Source organism: Hemitrygon akajei, chromosome 29 (genome assembly GCF_048418815.1).
Source record: "Hemitrygon akajei chromosome 29, sHemAka1.3, whole genome shotgun sequence".
NCBI lineage: Eukaryota > Metazoa > Chordata > Chondrichthyes > Myliobatiformes > Dasyatidae > Hemitrygon > Hemitrygon akajei.
Window position 1 is genome coordinate 5,979,671 of NC_133152.1, and position 20,924 is coordinate 6,000,594.

Here is a 20,924-nt window from a genome sequence, read left to right on the forward strand (position 1 = left end):
AGACATGCTGAACGATGAGAAATCATCAAAAAGATTGATGCAAAAAGACAGCGCCGTGACTCCTCCACCAGGAGTTAAGGGCTCACACACACAAAGGAACGGTTTTTGAACCAAAATCCATTTGCTTTGAATGGATTGATGCCTTGATTAAATTGCCAAAGTCCAAAGCACAGCGAGTCTGGAGGTAGACACCTGAAGGCTGAAAATAGAAACTAGAGGTCTGAAGGAGTCACAAGGCCTAGATCACCAGGGTCAGAGGTCTGTGCAAGTCTGGTGGACGAATCTGAAAGGTCAAATCCTTGATTGGTGAGTCTTGTGGAGAAATCTGAAGGTGGAAACCCAAAGTGTACAAGTGTGGAAGTCTGGAGCCAAGTAATGGAAGCCTGGAGGTGGCCTACCTGGAATTGAAGGCCTTTCCGTCTGTGTAAGTGGGTGGGGAAAGGACTTGAGTTGCTGTTGTTCTGCTATACATTAAGCAGGCTAAGTTGGCGTCAGAATGTCTGCTTACACTTGCAAGCTGCCGCAGCACATACCTAGGTGTGTAGGTCAACAACGCAAACAGCACATTTCACTGTATGTTTCAATGTCTATGTCTTAGAGTCATACAGCATTACAATACAGGAACAAGCCTTTCAGACCATCTGGTCCGTGCCTAGTCCCAACAACCCGTACCAAAACCATGGCCCTCCACACTGTGGTGAACTACATATACCTGTCTGGACACGCACTCCCCCCCCCCCCCCCACCCCCCCCGGCTGACTGCTCCTGTGGCTCCTCTCACTGACCGTGGCTCCTCCCATGGACCCCGGTATAAAGGCGATTGGAGCCTGAGCCCTGGCCTCAGTCTCCAGGATGTAGTGTCGTGGTCAATTGCTGCTTGTTCTTTCTTCCAGACAATAAAAGCCTATATCTCGCCTCACGTCTCGGAGAGTTATTGATGGTGCATCACACACCCCTTGTGTTTTCCAAACTTCTCTTAACTGATGCAATCAAATCCAAATCCAACACGTTCATTTTCAGCTCATTCCACACTGGCACCTCTCTCTGAGCAAAGAAATTCCTGCTCAGCTTTCTCTTAAATATACCTATCTATACTCCTCATAATTTTGTATGCCTCTATCAAATCTCCCCTTGTTTTCCTTTGCTCCAGGGAATAGTCCTAACCTATTCAATCTTCCCCAATAACTCAGGTCCTCAAGTCCCAGCAATATCCTTGTATATTTTCTCCATTCTCTTTCAATTTTATTGATATCATTCTTATAGCTAGTGACCAGAACTACACACAATACTCCAAATTTGGCCTCACCAATGTCTTGTACAACTTCAACATAACATCTCAACTCCTGAACTTAATACTCTGATTTATGAAGATTGAAGTCCCAAAAGCAGTCTTTACGCTCTATCCACCTGTGACATCACTTTCAACAAATTATAGGTCTGTTTCCCAGCCTGTGTTTACCGCACTCCTCAGTGCCCGACCATTCCTGCCCTGCTGTCTCCTCTGAAGCTGCAGCACTTCACACCTGTCTGCATTAAATACCAAGCTGGTCCAGATCCCACGGCAAGCTTTGACAGCCTTCCTCGCTGTCCACTTTGGCCCCAATCTTGCTGCCACAAATTTCGAAATCCAGTTTACCACATTATCATCCAAATCAGAATCAGGCTTATTGTCACCAGCATGCATCGAGAAATCTGTTAACTTAGCAGCAGCAGTTCAATGCAATACATAATATAAAAGGGAACAAAATAATAATAACTAAATAAATAAATAAATCAATTACAGTATACGTATATTGAATACATTAAAAATAATGCAAAAAGCAGAAATAATATATATTTAAAAAGTGAGGTAGTGCCCAAAGATTCAATGTCCATTTAGGAATTGGATGGCAGAGGGGAAGAAGCTGTTCCTGAATCGCTGACTGTGTGCCTTCAGGTTTCTGTACCTCCTACCTGATGGTAACAGTGAGAAAAGGGCATGCCCTGGGTGCTGGAGGTCCTTAATAATGGATGCCGCCTTTCTGAGACACCGGTCCTTGAAGATGTCCTGGGTACTTTATAGGCTAGCACCCAAGATGGCGCTGACTAGATTTACAACCCTCTGCAGCTTCTTCTGGTCCTGTGCAATAGCCCCCCCCCCACCCCCCAACCTATACCAGACAGTGATGCAGCCTGTCAGTGTGCTCTCCATGGTACATCTATAGAAGTTCTTGGGTGTATTTGTTGACATGCCAAATGTCTTCAAACTCCTAACGAAGTATAGTCGCTGTCTTGCCTTCTTTATCATTAATATAGATGACAATCAACAATGGATCCAGCACCGATCCCTGCGGCACACCACTAGTCACCGGCCTCTAGTCAGATGGGCAACCATTTATTACCACTCTCTGGCTTTTCCCTCTAAGCCAATGTTGAAACTAATTTGCTGCTTCATCCTGAATGCTGAGCAATTGTACTTTCCAAACCTGACTGCCATGTGGGACTTTGTGAGAAGTAAATCTGAAAAAATAAATAGTATCCTTCCCTTCATTAACTTCATTCAGAACTTATCCAGTGAAAGAGTAGTGAAATGTAAATTTTACCCAGGCTGTCAAATCAATGACCTAGCAGTGAAGGAATGAAGTCCACAAATTACTAACTAATCAATCCACACTGATACTTCATTCATGGCTGTCCTGCTGCATATTGAAGTTTTCACAGTATTGCAATTTATTGACTGCCCAAAAAAGACACACAGAGCAATGGAAATCAGCTTTTTGTTTGAGTCACTTTTCACCAGCCCAAAAACATTTCACTTTCTAGATAAAATTAAACTAAGTCTACTAAAAGCAGCTGCAAAGTAACTAATCAAAGCTTTAATTTTCCTTGATACCTTCAGTGTCAGTATTGGTTTTCCAATAATCACACCAAATATCCTTTCCGATAAAATCATCATGCAGAAATATAATGAGGAAATGTCTGGGAATATGTTGTGCTGCAATGTATTGCCAACTACATGGAATTTCCTTCCAAATAAAACAAAAGTAGAAATGACTTTTATATTTTATCTTTCTACGTTTTAGAAGGAAGTAAAAAGAAGTGACAAAAAGTAAAACTTTAAAAAATATATTGATTAAAATTGGTTTAAAAATTGAAATGTGGAAGAGGTAGACCAGGTACAGTAAGTTTAAGAGGCATTTAGACAGGCAGATGAAGTGGCAGGGAATGGAAAGATCTGCATCATATGCAGGGATGTGAGGATATAAGAGACGGCAGCTCCTTGAACCTGCTGCAAGATCTCAGCCGCTTGTCTGAGAGGAAACAAATTGTCAATGTCAACAAATCCGTTCCTCACACAGATGCTGCTTGGCTTGCTGAGTTCTTCCATCAGATTATTGCAGATGGATGGGATTAGTTTGGTATGACATGATGGCGGGCACAGATTATATGCTTTGTATAATTTTTAAAATTGCAAAGATAGGAAGAACAGGGTGAAGCAGCGAATTCTCTGAGAACAGCAGCTCTGAGCAATGAGCAATGTACCTCTCTCACTCTGCAAAATCACACGTTTCTTCATCGCTCAGTAAAGATTGCAAGGGATTTGAAAGTCCCGAATGCCATGAAAAGTGCTGGCTTGTCATTTTTCTGTTTATCATGCTGCAACTGCAACTTACTCATTTCGCCTCGCGGAGCCTCTTGAACACACTATATCTGTAAATGTGCATTGACTTTGCTGTGAGGAGATATTCTTCAAAAAAAAAAGAGGTAGTGGATAGTTGTCTCCCTAATTGGAGGCCTGAGACTGTGATAGGTTTGTTGCTGTTGGTTACTTAAATCAATGATCTGGATGACAATGTGGTAAATTGAATCAGCAAATTTGTGGATGATACCAAGACTGGGGTGTCGTGGACAACAAGGAAGACTATCAAAGCTTGAAACTGGAAAAAACTGGGCTGAAAATTGGAGGATGCAGACAAGTCTGAGGTGTTGCATTTTGGGAGGACAAGCCAGGGGTAGCAACAGTGAACAGTGAGACACTGAGGTGTGTGGTAGAACAGAGGGATCTGAGAATACAGTTCCATAATTCCTTGAAAGTAGAGTCACAGGTAGATAGGCTTGTAAAGAGAGCTTCTGGCGTATTGTTCTTCATAAATCAAAGTATTGAGTACAGGAGTTGAGAGATAATGTTGAAGTTCTATAAGGCTCTGGTGAGGCCAATTTTTTTCAAGTCAAGTCACTTTTTGTTGCCATTTCAACCATAACTGCTGGTACAGTACACAGTAAAAATGAGACAACGTTTTTCAGGACCATGGTGTTACATGAAACAATACAAAAACTACTCTGAACTACGTAAGACAACACAAAAACTACACTAGACTACAGACCTACCCAGGACTGCATAAAGTGCACAAAACAGTGCAGGCATTACAATAAATAATAAACAAGACAAAAGGCACAGTAGAGGGCAGTAAGTTGGTGTCAGTCCAGACTCTGGGTACCTGGGAGTCTGATAGCTTGAACCATAGAACCATAGAACATTACAGCACAGAAACAGGCCTTTTGGCCCTTCTTGGCTGTGCTGAACCATTTTTCTTCCTAGTCCCACTGACCTGCATGTGGGCCATATCCCTCCAAACCCCTCTCATCCATATACCTGTCCAAGTTTTTCTTAAATGTCAAAAGTGAGCCTGCATTCACCACTTCATCTGGCAGCTCATTCCACACTCATACTACTCTCTGCATGTACAAGCCCCCCCCAATGTTCCCTTTAAACTTTTCCCCCTTCACCCTTAACCCAAGACCTCTGGTTTTTTTCTCCCCTGGCCTCAGTGGAAAAAGCCTGCTTGCATTCACTCTATCTATACCCATCATAATTTTATACACCTCTATCAAATCATCCCTCATTCTCCTAAATTCCAGGGAATAAAGTCCTAACCTATTCAACCTTTTTCTGTAACTCAGTTTCTCAAGTCCCGGCAACATCCTTGTAAACCTTCTCTGCACTCTTTCAACCTTATTAATATTCTTCCTGTAATTTGGTGACCAAAACTACACACAATATTCCAAATTCGGTCTCACCAATGTCTTATACAACCTCACCATTACATTCCAACTCTTATACTCAATACTTTGATTTATAAAGGCCAATGTACCAAAAGCTCTCTTTACAACCCTATCTACTTGTGACACCACTTTTAGGGAATTATGTATCTGTACTCCCAGATCCCTCTGTTCTACTGCACTCCTCAGTGTCCTACCACTTACCTTGTATGTTCTACCTTGGTTTGACCTTCCGAAGTGCAATACCTCACATTTGTCCGCATTAAACTCCATCTGCCATTTTTCTGCCCATTCCTCCAACTGGTCCAAATCCCTCTGCAAGCTTTGAAAACCTTCCTCACTATCCACTTCACCTCCAATCTTTGTATCATCAGCAAATTTGCTGATCCAATTTGCCACATTATCATTCAGATCATTGATATAGATGACAAATAACAATCGACCCAGCACTGATCCCTGTGGCACACCACCAGTCACCGGCCTCCACTCAGAGTAGCAATCCTCCACTACCACTCTCTGGCTTCTTCCATTGAGCCAATGTCTAATCCAATTTACTACCTCTCCATGTATACCTAGCGACTGAATCTTCCTAACTAACCTCCCATGTGGGACCTTGTCAAAGGCCTTACTGAAGTCCATGTTTACAACATCCACTGCCTTCCCTTCATCCACTTTCCTGGTAACTTCCTTGAAAAACTCCAATAGATTGGTTAAACATGACTTACAACGCACAAAGTCATGCTGACTGTTTCTAATAAGTCCCTGTCTATCCAAATACTTGTAGATCCTATCTCTTAGTATTCCTTCCAATAATTTACCTACTACCGATGTCAAACTTACCGGCCTATAATTTCCCGGCTTACTTTTTGAGCCTTTTTTAATCAACGGAACTACATGAGCTATCCTCCAATCCTCCGGCACCTGACCCGTGGATATCTACATTTTAAATATTTCTGCTAGGACCCCTGGAATTTCAACACTAGTCTCCCTCAAGGTCCGAGGGAATACCCTGTTAGGTCCTGGGGATTTATCTACTCTGATTTGCCTCAAGGCAGCAAGCACCTCTTCCCCTTTAATCTGTATAAGTTCCATGACCTCCCTATTTGTTTGCCTTGTTTCCATAGACTCCATTCCAGTTTCCTTAGTAAATACAGATGCAAAAAACCCATTTAATATCTCTCCCAATTCTTTTGGTTCCATACATAACCGACCACTCTGATCTTCAAGAGGACCAATTTTATCCCTTACTATCCTTTTGCTCTTAACAATCCTGAAGAAGCTTGGGGGAAGAAACTGTTACATGGTCTGGTCGTGAGAGCCCGAATGCTTCGGTGCCTTTTCCCAGATGGCAGGAGGGGTCCTTCATAATGCTGTTTGCTTTGCGGATGCAGCGTGTAGTGTAAATGTCCGTGATGGCGGGAAGAGAGACCCCAATGATCTTCTCAGCTGACCTCACTATCCGCTGCAGGGTCTTGCGATCCGAGATGGTGCAATTTCCGAACCAGGCAGTGATGCAGCTGCTCAGGATGCTCTCAATACAACCTCTATAGAATGTGGTGACGATGGGTGGTGGGAGATGGACTTTTCTCAGCCTTCACAGAAAGTAGAGACGCTGCTGGGCTTTCTTTGCTATGGAGCTGGTGTTGAGGGACCAGGTGAGATTCTCCACCAGGTGAACACCAAGAAATTTGGTGCTCTTAACGATCTCTACCGAGGAGCCGTCGATGTTCAGCGGAGAGTGGTCGCTCCGTGCCCTCCTGAAGTCAACAACCATCTCTTTTGTTTTGTTCACATTCAGAGACAGGTTGTTGGCTCTGCACCAGTCCTTTAGCCGCTGCACCACCTCTCTGTATGTTTACAAACAAGCTGGATGAACTCAGCAGGCTGGGCAGCATCAGTTGAAATTTCAGCGATGCTGCCCGACCTGCTGAGTTCATCCAGCTTGTTTGTACGTCTTGATTTGACCACAGTATCTGCAGTGTACTTTGTGTTTACCTCTCTGTATGCTGACTCGTCGTTCTTGCTAATGAGACCCACTACGGTCGTGTCATCAGCGATCCTGATGATATGGTTCGAGCTGTGTGTGGCAGCACAGTCGTGGGTCAGCAGAGTGAACAGCAGTGGACTGAGCACACAGCCCTGTGCTCAAATTTGAAGTATCATGTGCAGTTATGGGTACCTACCGACAAGAAAGATACCAATGAGATTGAAAGAGAAAATTTACAAGAATGTTGCTGGGACTTGACCTGAGTTATAGGGAAAGATTGAATAGCTAAAGACTTTATTCCTTGGTACATAAAAGAATGAGAGAAAGGGGAAATTTGATAGGGGTATACAAAATTACGAGTGGTGTAGAGATGTTAAAAGCAAGCAGGCTTTTTCTGTTGAGGTTGAGTGAGACTAGAACTAGAGCACATGTGTTAAGGGAGAAAAGCAAAATATTTAAGGGGAACATGAGAGTGAATGCCTTCACTCAGAGGGTGGTGAGAGTGTGGAACAAGTTGTGAACGCAAGCGGTGGAGGTGGATTTGATGTCAATATTTAAGAGAAGTTTGGATAAGTACAGAAATGGGAGGTGCATTAGGGTCAGGGTGCATGTCAATGGGACTAGGTAGGTGAATAGTTTGCCGCAGATGAGGGGCAGAATGGCCTATGTCTGTGCTGTAATGCACTATTACCTTATGCTTGAGTTTTAATTCAATGAGACAGCAAAGTGACCAATTTTAAACTTTATACAGGAGAAGTATGAATTGATGCAACCAAGAAAGCAGGAAGAATATCTGTAGATTTATGTAAGCTAAATTCTTTTTGTGCTCGGTTCGATGTTGCCAACACTGAGCCCCCGAGGAGAGCTGCCGATGCGGCCTGCACCTTGGTCGTCTCTGAGGTTGAAGTGCACGAGTGTTTCCAATGAGTGGACAGCCGCGGGACCGAACAGCATCCCAGGGTGGGTACTCAGAGCACGCGTGGCACAACAGGCTGGTGTGTTTGCAGGCGTTTTTAATCTCTCCCTCTCCCAGTGTAGAATGCCCTCCTGCTTCAAAACATCCACCATTGTGTCTGTATCTAAAAAGACCAAGGTAACATGTCTGAGTGACAGACGTCCTGTTGCACTCACCTCAATAATTAGCAAATGCTTTGAGAGGCTGGTCAAAGACTACATCTGCAACATGCTATCACCCAACCTGGACCCCCTACAATTCGCCTACCAACACAACCGATCGACTGATGACGCAATAGCCACAGCTCTACACACCGGCCTTACACATCTGGAGAAGAAGGATGCTTATGTGAGAATGCTGTTCCTGGATTACAGTTCAGCATTCAACATCATAATTCCCTCCAGGCTCGACAAGAAGCTCAGAAACCTCAGCCTTCACCCTTACTTGTGCAGCTGGATCCTGGACTTCCGGTCAGATCGCCGACAAGTGGTAAGAGTGGGCTCCCTCACCTCTGTCCCTCTGACACTCAACACAGGAGTCTCCCAGGACTGTGTCCTGAGCCCCCTCCTTTACTCTCTGTATACCCATAACTGTGTCACCACCCACAGCTCCAATCTGCTAATTAACTTTGCAGATGACACTACATTAATTGGCCTTATCTCAAATAATAACAAGCCAGCCTACAGAGAAGAAGCTATCACCCTGACACAGTGGTGTTAAGAAAACAACCTCTCCTTCAATGTTGCAGAACCAAAGGAGCTGGTTGTGGATTACAGAAGGAATGGAGACATGCTAACCCCTATTGACATCAATGGATCTGGGGTTGAGAGGGTGAACAGCTTCAAGTTCCTCAGCATACACATCATCGAGGGCCTCACTTGGTCTGTACATACTGGCTGTGTGGTGAAAAAGGCATAACAGTGCCTCTTTCACCTCAGACGGTTGAAGAAGTTCGGAATGAGTCCCCAAATCCTAAGGACCTTCTTCAGGGGCACTGTTGAGAGCATCCTGACTGGCTGTATCACTGCCTGGTATGGGAACTGTAATTCCGTCAATCGCAGGATTCTGCAGAGAGTGGTGCCAACAGCCCAGCGCATCTGTAGGTATGAGCTTTCCACTATTCAGGACATTTACAGTGACAGGTGCATAAAAAGGGCCCAAAAGATCATTGAGGACCACAAACCAACCACAAACTGTTCCAGCTGCTGCCATCTGGGAAAGGATGCCACAGCATTAAAGCCAGGACCAACAGGCTACAGGACAGCTTCTTCCACCAGGCCATCAGACTGATTAATTCACACTGACACAATTGTATTTGTCAGCTATATTGACTGTTCAGTTGTATATCTTACTGTACATACTATTTATTACAAATTACTGTAATTTGCACATTCATACAAAGACATAACGTAAAGATTTTTACTCCTCATGTATGAGATGGATGTGAGAAATAAAGTCAATTCAATTCAATTCAAGTAAATCCAACCAGTCTAGATTTGGAAAAAGATGTGATTTAATTAATTTGAAAATGTGACATCACAGTCTACCTTGTCGTGACCTTGCACCTTACTGTCTACCAGCACTGCCCCTTCTCTATTCTGTAACACTTTATTCTGCACTCTAATATTGTTTTATCTTATACTCCATCATACACCGTTGATCTGTAAAGATGTCAAGCAAGATAAGTTTTTCATTGGACCTTGGTACACGAGACATTAATAAAACTGTTTAGCAATTCTATGCCACTATTTGTAACTGCTTTGTTGAACTGAATTAGTTTCATACTCCATTCTTCATCAAGAATGCCTGTTTCTATCTTGCTAACATTTGCCTTCTCTGCTGTACTTCATATTAACTATTACCTCTACAACATTCTGTTTGCCTCAGTTGTTTCTCTGTAACTTCCAAGCATCTGCCACTTAACCTCATGCCTCCTTTCACTAATTCATACACTTTAGAGTCTTTAATATTAATTTACAAATCCTCTCTCTGTAACTACTTACAACTCATGTGCCAGTTATGATCATTTTCCTGCATCCCTAATGGACACCTTTCTAAAGTCATTGCTTAATGGTCAAGAAATTGATGATTTTTATGACCTTAAGTGTTACTTAGTTACTGAAACATCTTCCAAATCACTGCCATTAATAGTCAGAAACCAATCACAATCTCTTTACTGTGTGTCACAGGTTAACTACTCTCTCACGATAAACTGCACCATTTCACAACCAATGACCAGAGTAATGAAGATCAGTTTTACTTGGCTCAGTTTGTACAACTTGTCTGCATGTTACACAGAGATCAAACTAATGAGCTTGCTGGACTTCCTTATATCACAGGGCATCAGCTGCTGCATTCTCCATCCGAGTCTGAAGTACCTTTCCTTCTGTCATTTCTGCATGACTAATCTACTGGCATAATCTTTATATTTTTTAAGTATCAACTTTTAACTATTCCAGTGAATGTCCAGGATCAGAGATTTATCATAAATATGAATGACGATCATGAAGCAGGTAGCTGCTTGTTCACTGCAGGTCTCTGTGGAAACTCAAGGATTGTAGTCCATGTGATAAATGCAATTTATTCCTAATCAGTTTGCTTTGCGGATATTCGGTCATTTTATGCACTTAAACAACTACTTCACAATAGAACTATTAGGCCAAAAAGTTTTGGGGACAGAACATAGAACATAGAACAGTACAGCACAGAAACAGGCCATTCAGCCCACAATGTTGTGCCAAACCAGCTAAAAATTCAATCAAAGATCTCCAAAAAAACAAATCCCTCCGACCTAAATAATGTCCATATCACATTCATATGCCTATGTAAACACCTCTTAAAAACCTCTAATATGTTTGCCTCTACCACCACACCAGACAGCGCATTCCTGGCATCCACCACTCTCTGAGTAAAAAGCTTACCCCTCAGATCCCCCTTGAACCTACCCCCTCTCAACTTCAATGCATGCCCTCTGGTATTAGACATTTCAACGCTGGAATTCAGATAGTCTCTGTGCACTCTATCCATACCTGTCATAACCTTATAAACCTCTATCAGATCTCCCCTCAGCCTCTGCTGCTCCAAGGGCAATAACCCAAGTTTGTCCAGCTTCTCATGTTAGCACAGGCCCTCTAAACTAGGCAGCATCATGGTAAACCTCTTCTGCATCCTCTCCAGAGCCTCAACATCCTTCCTATAGTGGGGGCGACCAGAAATGTATACAGTACTCCTGATGGGATTTTTATAAAGTTGCAACATAACCTCTTCATTATTGAACTCAGTGCCTTGACAAATGAAAGCAAGCATTCCATAAGCCTTCTTAACCACCCTTTCAACCTGTGTAGCCACCTTCATGGAGCTATGAAAGTGGATCCCAAGATCTCTCTGCTGAGCAACACTGTTAAGGATCTTGCCCTTAACAGTGTGCTGTCTCCTTGCATTTGCCTTACTGAGGTGCAACACCTCACATTTATCTGTGTTAAACTCCATCTGACATATCTCTGTCTATACCTGCATCTGTATATTTAATATACTGATTAATAACTGGTGAAGTCTTGCTAACATTTATAAATAGATAAATAGGTGGTGACAGAAAAGGAGGAATATGGGAATAAGCATCATAGGTGATTAGGAATCTTAATTATTAAGAGAAACTCTATTAAGGACTGGTTGAGTTGTATGAACTCATTCTGTGATTCAATTTATTTGAATCCTAAAATTTAAATTCAATTCTTGTTCAAACCTTCTCTATGGAAAAACAGCATGACATTGGAGACTCAGCTATTTAAATAATGTTGCTTCTCTGCGATATCAGTCAATGAGCTACAACAATGACCATATCCCATTCCCAGGGTGAGTCTTGCTTCAAACTTTGTTCCTCCACTTTATTTCAGAATTCTTTGACAAATACCCACCGTGATTTCAAAGCTGTCAGCAGTCAGCTTCCAGCGGTCTTCAGGCTCATAGCCACTTTAAACTTGCTCCTAGTACAACATATTTTATAGGCCTACTATAGGTTTAACTATTGCCAAAAACAGCTATGCACTTAATACATAGTTTATTGCTATTTCTGATTCACTGGTGGATTTATTAATTAGTTAAATATATACAAGGGAAACATTAATACTACAAATATAGACTTTATTGCTCAAGGTACTTTGTAATTAACAAGAAGGTTAAAATTGTCCACACTCAGAAAATAGAGCCATTATCATCCAGTTTAATCATGGGTCACCTGGAGCTGAATTATACAAAACCAATTATTAAAGTGATTACAGATCAACAAGTAAAGATGTTTTTCTGATCTAAACAGCTCTGGAATTGTTCAGCATCCATAAACTATTGCATATTCCCAAACATCTTTTTCTCTTTTTCTTAAAAAGAAAACATGATAATGGGGTCATTCCCTTTTCAAAAAGAATACAGTATACATATATATTTTTGTGAGAAAATTGGATTAGCCATTATGTGATCCTTATTTCAAACCAGGGAGGCAAGTTGCTTGACATGTCTGTCTTTGAATGTATATAGTAAGCCACATAAACTTTTTGAAACAGTTATTCTGCATATTTAGGTTAAATTAATTGGCTTTGATTTTTTTGTCCTACAATGTTAGAACATGTATAATCCTTTACATTTTCTACTCAATATTAAATCTCTCCCTATTAATAGCTTATAGTTTTATTGTTATAATCATGGTTTCTGATATTTCACAATGTAATGCATGACATAAAAACAAGTCCAGCTTTTGCATTAGATATAACAAACAATTTTCATTCCAGGTTTAATATAAAATGTCAGCAGTAACCAGTGCGAGAGAGAGGGTCATTGTCACATGTTAATTGACAAATGAAGATCTCTTCCCATTAGCAATAAGGCATCCACAATTACTGCAGAAGTATATTTCTCCACTGTCCAAGGTGAACTGTGAAAACTGGTTAATATTTGGTCCTACATTTCAGCAAGTGTGCAGAGTAGTAACAGGGTATTTGCTTTGGATTCTCCTAACACTGGATGCAGGTATCACATATGGGTATGTACACTGGGGGTAGAATTATTATGTTATTAGATGTTTTAACAGAGGGAAATAAAATGTAAGAATCTTTTATCAAGCATATATCCCTGAAAGCCTACATACAGCCAATCACTGAGTCACAAATATGCATAACATAGTATTAGGAGAAGGAAACCACTTGTCCCTTTAGTTCTCCTTCCACCATTCAAAAAATTTATGGCTGATTTGAATATGCCTCAACTTCACATTCCCACCTGTCCAGCAGTGTTTCATCTCTTTGTGTCTCCAAAAGCTATCTACCCATGCCTTAAACATTTTCAGTGACCCTACTTCCATCACCAAGAGTTCCAGACTCCAACAAATTCATCTCATCTTTTTTTATTTGCATAACCATTTATTTTCAAGCAATGACTTTTAGTTCTACATTCTCCAATATGAGGAAATATTCTCCCCATGTCCAATTGTCAAGACCACTCAGGAATTTTTAATGTTTTAGCTGAGTCCCCTTTCACTCTTTTGAGCTCCAACATATAGAAGCTAGTCAGTCCAACTTTTCTCTTAAACAACAGCTGCCCATTCTAGCTATTAATGCTGAAAACTTTTTTTTTATCTACTTCTTTAAATAAGGAGAATGATATGTCCCCCATTATCCATTTGTGGTCTTATCAATGCCCTATATATGCAGAGTATGAATTCACAACTTTTGTACTCAATTCCCCCCACATACAATAACATGTGGTTTGCTTTCCAAATCACTTGTATCTTCCTGTTTTGCAAATTATGTACTGTGATCCCTTTGGATCCCTCTGCATCCTCTCACCACTTCACAAGTTCAGCTTAATCAGATTTAAGATTATTGTTGTGGGCATGCAAACACAGGGTAGGAATGCCATGAAAACTGGCTTTTTACAGCAGCAGCCCAGTACATTTACGAACATGACAAACATTACACTAAATTAACATAGATGATGCATAACTGTCATGAAAAAATAAACAAGATAAACATAATGACATTAGTCCAAGTCGAGAGAGAGAGTGAAAACGAATTAGAGTTTTTCAGGGTCGTTCAAGAACTTGATGACAGTGGTGAAGAACTTGTTATTGAAGCTTGAGGTGGAGGTCTTCATGCTCTTGTACTTCCTGTCTGATGGCAGCATTAATGGAGGTGGTCCTTGATGACTGATGTCACCTTCCTGAGACATTGCGTTTTGTGGATAATTATCGATGTATCTTCATTATAATTATTATCTAAAAACACTTCATTAACACATTATTTTCAGCTTTTCTGATCATTACTCACACATTTATTCGATTTGATATCTCCTTGTAGTCCCCTTAAATCCTCTTCACAACTTACCTTCCTATCTTTGTGTCATTGGGAAACTTAGCAGGCATACCTCTGCTCCTTTCACTTATATAAAATGAACAATGAAGGTTCCAAATGGTAGAAGCAGAAGCAGACACATTTATACCTAGTTCCTAGTGGGCTAACAGGGAACAATATACCTTCCACACCAATATGGGAAATTCTGTATCACAAGCATTTAGTTCCCACAATAACTATTCATGCAGCACTTCACCTGATACCGTCTGGAGATCTAAATATAGCATATTCCCTTTGTTCATCAGACCATAGGACATAGGAGCAGAATTAGGCCATTCAGCCCATCAAGTCTGCTCCATCATTCATCATTGCTGATCCTGGATCCCACTCAACCCCATGCATCTGCCTTCTTGCTATATCTTTTAATGTCCTGACCAATCAGGAAACTATCAACTTCCACCTTAGTCTGTGGCATAGCATTCCACAGATTTACTACTCTCTAACTAAAAAAAATCTTCCTTACCTCTGTTCTAAAAGCTCACACCTCAATTTTGAGGCTATGCCCTCTAGTTCTGGATACCCCCACCATAGGAAACATCCTCTCCACATCCACCCTATCTAGCCCTTTCAACATTTGGTATGTTTCAGAGATCCCCCCACATTCTTCTAAATTCCAGTGAGTACAGGCCCAAACCTGCCAAATGCTTCTCATATGTTAACCCCTTCATTCCTGGAATCATCCTTGTAAACCTCCTCTGGACTCTCTCCAATGACAACACATCCTTTCTGAGATAAGAAGCCCAAAACTGTTGACAATACTCCAAGTACAGCCTGTCCAGTGTCTTATAAAGGCTCAGCATTATCTCCTTGCTTTTATATTCCATTTCCCTTGAAATAAATGCCAACATTGCATTTGCCTTCTTTACCACAGGCTCAACCTCTAAATTAACCTTCTGGGAGTCTTGCACAAGGAATCTTTAGTCCCTCTGCACCTCTGATATTTGAATCTTTTCGCCATTTAGATAATAGTCCACACTATTAAACCTTTTACCAAAATGCTTTATCATACATTTCCCAACACAGTATTCCATCTGCTACTTTTATGCCCAGTCTTCCAATTTGCCTAAATCCTGCTACAGTCGCATTGTTCAGCACCACCGACCCCACCACCTACCTTCCTACCATTTGCAAACTTTGCCACAAAGCCATCAATTCCACTGCACTTACACTTTTTCAAAGATCCCCAGCAAAACTTGATCGCAAAACCAAACTGACTGATTTTTGGCAATAACATTTTTGATAAATATTTCCAGTGGCAATGGGCCTGCTGTTTCCTACTTTCTCTCACCCTCCTATTTCGAATGAAGGAGTTAGGTGCACTAATCTTCAATTTAATGGGACTTTTTCTGAATCGAGGGAATCCTGGAAAGTGAAAATTAAATTAAAATTGGCTATGAAAATTATGGGATTTGTAAAAGCTTCTAGATGGCAAGAAGGGTTGAAAGGGGTTGCAGATGCAAAACAAGGACAATGTTTAACAATAAAGTGCTTCGAAAGGTTCATAAAAAGTTTCATTGTAAAAGACAAAGGGGCAACAAGACAGCCCGAAGCTCCAAGTGGCTCAGTACCACTGCGTGGGTGGAACTGGAATCTGTTCTAATGTGAATAGGTCGGCTTGAATTTCCACAGCTTGACTGATACACCTGATACGACTGCCGCGTCCGAGCTTGGACGGGTTCTGCATATAAACCTAGTCCAATCAAGTCGTTTGTACCCTCGACCTTTTCCAACTACCACTGAACCCTGCCTGCAAGGTCCAGCTTCCAGCCAGTCGGGCTGGGAAGAGGCGGCGGTGGGGGACGAGAGCAGGGTGTCTGGTATCTCTTGCCCGCAATCCTTCGCCCTTCAAGCACCATTCCCCACTCCCGACTCACGGAAGCAGACACTCGTCCTTCCAGCCGTTTTGACAAAGAAACACCCCACAGAAAGTTCAGAGAAATTGAATGCGGCCTCCTCGGCAGAAATAGGAAGATACTGGTGGGGTGGGGTGGGGGGGGGTTGCGAATAAAGTGCACTGCCCCAACTTCAGTAACAGCTCCCCTTCAATAAAGAAAGCGGCGCTTTGTTGTTCTCTGCAATAACTAGTAAAATCAGTGAACCTGCCCGGTGACTGACGGATGCTGGGGTGTGTGAGATGAGTTCAGGACCACTTAAGTTGGTTTTGTTTCTGCAGTCCGGTCGGGATCCCTAAGGGGGCGCTCTCTGTCTTCATTGAGGCCAATAATCCCCAGGAAGAATAAATTATGCTTTTACTCTGGAAAGGGTTAACTGCCCCCGCACCCTTGAGTTTTACATTACAGTCGTGTTTCGGCGACAGGGCAGAGCGTGGTCCACTAGCCCAGGGATGCAAAGTGTCCCTTCTGTTGTCCAAACCACCACCCCCCTCCCCGAATCTCTCTCTGCTGGAGAGCTGAACCTCATCACACTCATCTTACAAAGTCTTTCGTAAAATATTATTTTCTGTAGATTTCTGAGATTGTTTTCCACCAACCAAGTGGTTTAGACTTTCTTTAAACTAAGATTCACGAATTTTAAAAAAGCGGTTACTGATAAAAGTAATAAAGAAAAGGCGGTCAGATTGTCAAACCAGGGGTTAACAATATACCTTCACCAAATCTGAGGCTGGAATCGATAGCAATCCAACAGACCGGATAACTGCCCTCTTGAGCGGCCTAGCAAACCTCTGTGTAAGATAAGCAGGGTATCTGTGGAGGGACGGTAAAGCCCTTGCACAAATGTCCAGTTTACATTAATTTGAATACATCTTGAGTAATATGATTCGGGGTCAGTGCAGCGTCGAGCGCGGGGTTACTGGCATGAAAAGTTTAATGGACATTGCAGTTTTAAACTTACACCCTGCCATAAATGCCGCCACACACGTTCAGAACTCAGTTATACTTGAAAGTTAGGAACAGTTGTTTGAATTTTGATGGCACCTGTGTTCTGTTGACGAAATCTACCTGTGAGCGTTGATACTCCAGACGAAAAGCCGATCAATTATTTAAGAGAGTTGGTCGTTGTCATGAGTTCAATTAGGCCGAGCTTTTCTGACACCCTGAGCTTAACTTTCATTTATCAGAAGCTACAATCTAAGTTACCAATTTGGAATTAACTCTTCTAAATGAAAAAAAAACACATTTCTGGGTTAACTGTTCTACTCCCTCGCTGTATCGTGTTCGTTGTAAATATTCTACCGCGAAGGCCTAGAACTTTGGAAAAGAATTTGGTGCCTGTTTTACATTCTGAAACGGAATATAATCTTAGTTTTATAAAGAGGATAAAACTGGATTAATTTACAGCCTGTGGGTCTAATATTGTTGTGGAAATATTGGTTATTAAATCAAAATTTCTAAATAAAGAATAGCAAGCAATACTAAAAGAATTGCAGCCCCCAAATTGTGATCGCTGAACGGATTATATGTTGGCAGCGCATCGGGAATCCTCAATTTATCGGACGCATGCATCAATATGTTTCAGTTGTATTGCTTAAATTAGCAGAAGAAAATGTATTACAGTAATAGGTGAAGAGTGCGTATGCTGATTGTTAACAATTGGCGAAGAAAGAGGTTTCAGTTGTAGGAAGGTTCACCGATCATTTGCGAATGGTCCGTTTTCGGATTATTTAATCGTTTGGCAATGAATTCAGAGCAAAGCCCCGTTATGAGAGATCACAATAATTAAAGTTCTCTTTAAACTGATTCACGGTACTTTAACAGGCTTTAATGAGATTTAGCCAGGTAAGTCACTGCGTCTGCATTGTACAGGAGCATGAAGCTGACTCCGGCGTCTATTTTGCCATAAATAGATCATTTCGAGGCAATTCGTCAGTGAATGTTTTATCTTGAGAATACTATAAAGGGATTATGATTCAATGAGTCAATCTTGTCTTCATGGAGATGTGTGGACCTTGTGGAGATATGCTCTATATTTTCCAGCAAAGTGCAGGTATGTGTAGAATTTATTCACCGATGATGTGGCCACAATTTAAAAAACACCGAGTCCGCACTGGAGAATGCAACATTGAGTTAGGGTGCAGAATCGGTCCGGGAATCAAACGGTTCGGAAAAAGAACAAAAATAGCACTAAAAGTAACAGTGCTTTATTTATGTTGCATTCTAAACTTCTGTGTTACAAACTGTCCCTTGGCTATTAAGATCTACAACGTTCGTCCTTTATCACCACATAAAATAGTCGACTGCTTCTCGCTCTCATTCCCGGTGAGGTATACCCACAGAGAGTTTGCACTGAAATTATTTCAGTCCAGGCTCGGTAGGAAAGTCCAGTGAGTGCACACCTTGGAGGGCAAAACTCGAAACAAAATTCAGGGATGCCAATAAAAATAAAGATCTGAATATAACAAAATGTGTGGAGCAGTCAGGACAGAACAGGGAATTCCAGTGCCTATAAACGCCAGTTAACAGGGGAGATATTGTGAGCTCAGTGATTCTAAAGGAAGCGCTGCCGTTTCTATATTGTTCCTACAGTGCCTGTCATTAGATACAATTTACTGAAAAACAAGACAAATTACAACTGTAAAATTAAGTATACATGTTGCGGTGGGCGTGGTGTGATCATTCGCTCGGAATTAATTTAGAACAAAGGTTCTTCATAAACGCGACCCCGGCGTATTTGAGTCGGCCGCCTGGTGACTAAATTCCTCTTGGATGTTTCAAGTTAAAACCTGCAACAAATAATCATAAAGTTCCCACTTTTTCCAACGTGTGGGGACCATTGATTTCAGAATTCAGGGTTATCTTTTCAAATTTATTAAGCATCGGAAGAAAAGGTGCTGCGGGAGGTTCTGCTGAGACCTTTCCAGGTAAGTGCAGGACCTTCTGTCTCAACACCAAACATTTCGGCGGGTCCTCCTGCGGCTGGTGTGTCTGGAAATATAGCCAAGTTCAACCTGAAATCCCCGATTGGACGGCGAGGTTTGGTATCCCGCTCTATGATTGGATGTTGCGACGCATCCTTTGGACGTGATTGGATAGCAGCTTTGACAGACGGTTGAAGCAAACAGGTCCAGCCCCTGGTTTGTGCTGCGGTTTGAAGTATATTGAGCGGTGGTGAAATGCTGCTAGTGTAGTGTTTGTACACAGAGCTAGCGCACAGAGTGTCAGCAGCAGCCATGGCTTTAGGATACTGGCTTTGGCTTTTACTGTGGAATATGTTCTGTGGATCACACTGCATCTACTTCCCACCAAATGAAGGTAAGCGGATAAAGCTCGCGGCAACGTGTAACTGAAAGAAACAAAAATAATCTCATTGCATTAGAAGGCGGAGAAAAACATCACTGCCACATAATTTAAAGACACATCGGTTCTTGTTCTCTCATCTTATAAATGCAGTTTTTAAGAAGTTTATTTTGTCCGGAGGCAGGCCTGGTGCAAGGAACAGTGTGTGTACGGGGTGGGGGGGGGGGGTGGTTTTAATTGCAGGGTAAACTGAAGCCCCCTTCCTGACACCCCCCCCCCCCCACACACACACACACACCAGAACCATTGGCCTTTATAGGGATGAGAATGTTTAGGTTTCGCTGTCAGGTTGTTGGGAGCTCCCCGGCGCTGACGGCGCAGGCTGAACGGTGCGAAGGGGCAGTCCGAATCAGCTGTGCGTTCATTCATTCACGTGAAACAGGAACTCAGTGTGTTGACAACTACATAGGTTTATGTTTAAGGTGCCGCTGATGGCTCAGGTTTGTGGATCTACCATAAGTGTTTTATGTGCAATATAAAACGTGCATAGTGCATAGTTTCTATGTATGGCACGTACCTAATTACTAACTATTTTGTCTATTAACATGAGATTGGGTAAGATTAAGTATAAGATATTCGTACTTGTCCTTTATATTCTCAGTTCTTGGCTGGTATTGATACAGTGTCCTCGAGCGGTTTGACATTTCACGCAAAAGATCACCGCCAATTACAGAAATAACGGTTGTTTATGTTGATCAGAGTAAGCTGGGTTAGAAACTAATTCAGAGTTGTTATCGCTGGAGATGGTGCTGGCGATCTTTCAGCCAAATTATTCTGGACGTGTGGGGAGCAGCATTGCGTGCATTGGCCGTCTAAGCCTAAAGCTCCCATTTAAATATACAATCCTTTTAAAAAGCATAAAGTAAAAAAGTAGCATCTTTTAACAGTTCAAAACGCTTTCTCTATACTCTCTTAATCCACATATTTGTAAACCGGTTGAGTAAATGGTGTAATCTCCCCCCGACCCTGCCCCCTATTTAACATGCATTTCCAAAACCCAGATAAGGTTTTAACGCATGAAATAAATGTCTTATTTGATAGCACAAAACCTCCATAATTTAAACAAACGCAGACCGACAGGGGCTCGGTTATGCAACATTAGTTGGTTTTAATAAAACGAAGCCCCTTTTTGAACAATCAACTATTCTGTGGTGCCTAAAAAAAATTCACGGACCTGGTCAAAGCAGCACCTTAAATTTCAAGTCAGTTTTTGTTTTACGCCGCGAACTTGTGGAGATTACCCCGCAATTTGCCCGGTTGTCCCATTAGCTTAAATCACTCACTTCACA

At 41.8% G+C, this 20,924-nt stretch overlaps 1 protein-coding gene across 2 annotated transcripts in view; it reads left to right on the forward strand.

Moving 5' to 3' along the window:
• Positions 1-19,456: 19,456 nt before the first annotated feature.
• The window catches only part of epha8 (eph receptor A8), a 567,400-nt gene continuing 565,932 nt past the window's right edge, over positions 19,457-20,924 (forward strand). For both annotated transcript variants that reach the window (XM_073031661.1, XM_073031662.1), the window contains exon 1: positions 19,457-19,590. In XM_073031661.1, the coding sequence (XP_072887762.1) occupies positions 19,509-19,590 (82 nt within the window). In that variant the 5' untranslated portion in view covers positions 19,457-19,508. The remainder of the gene's footprint in view (positions 19,591-20,924) is intronic.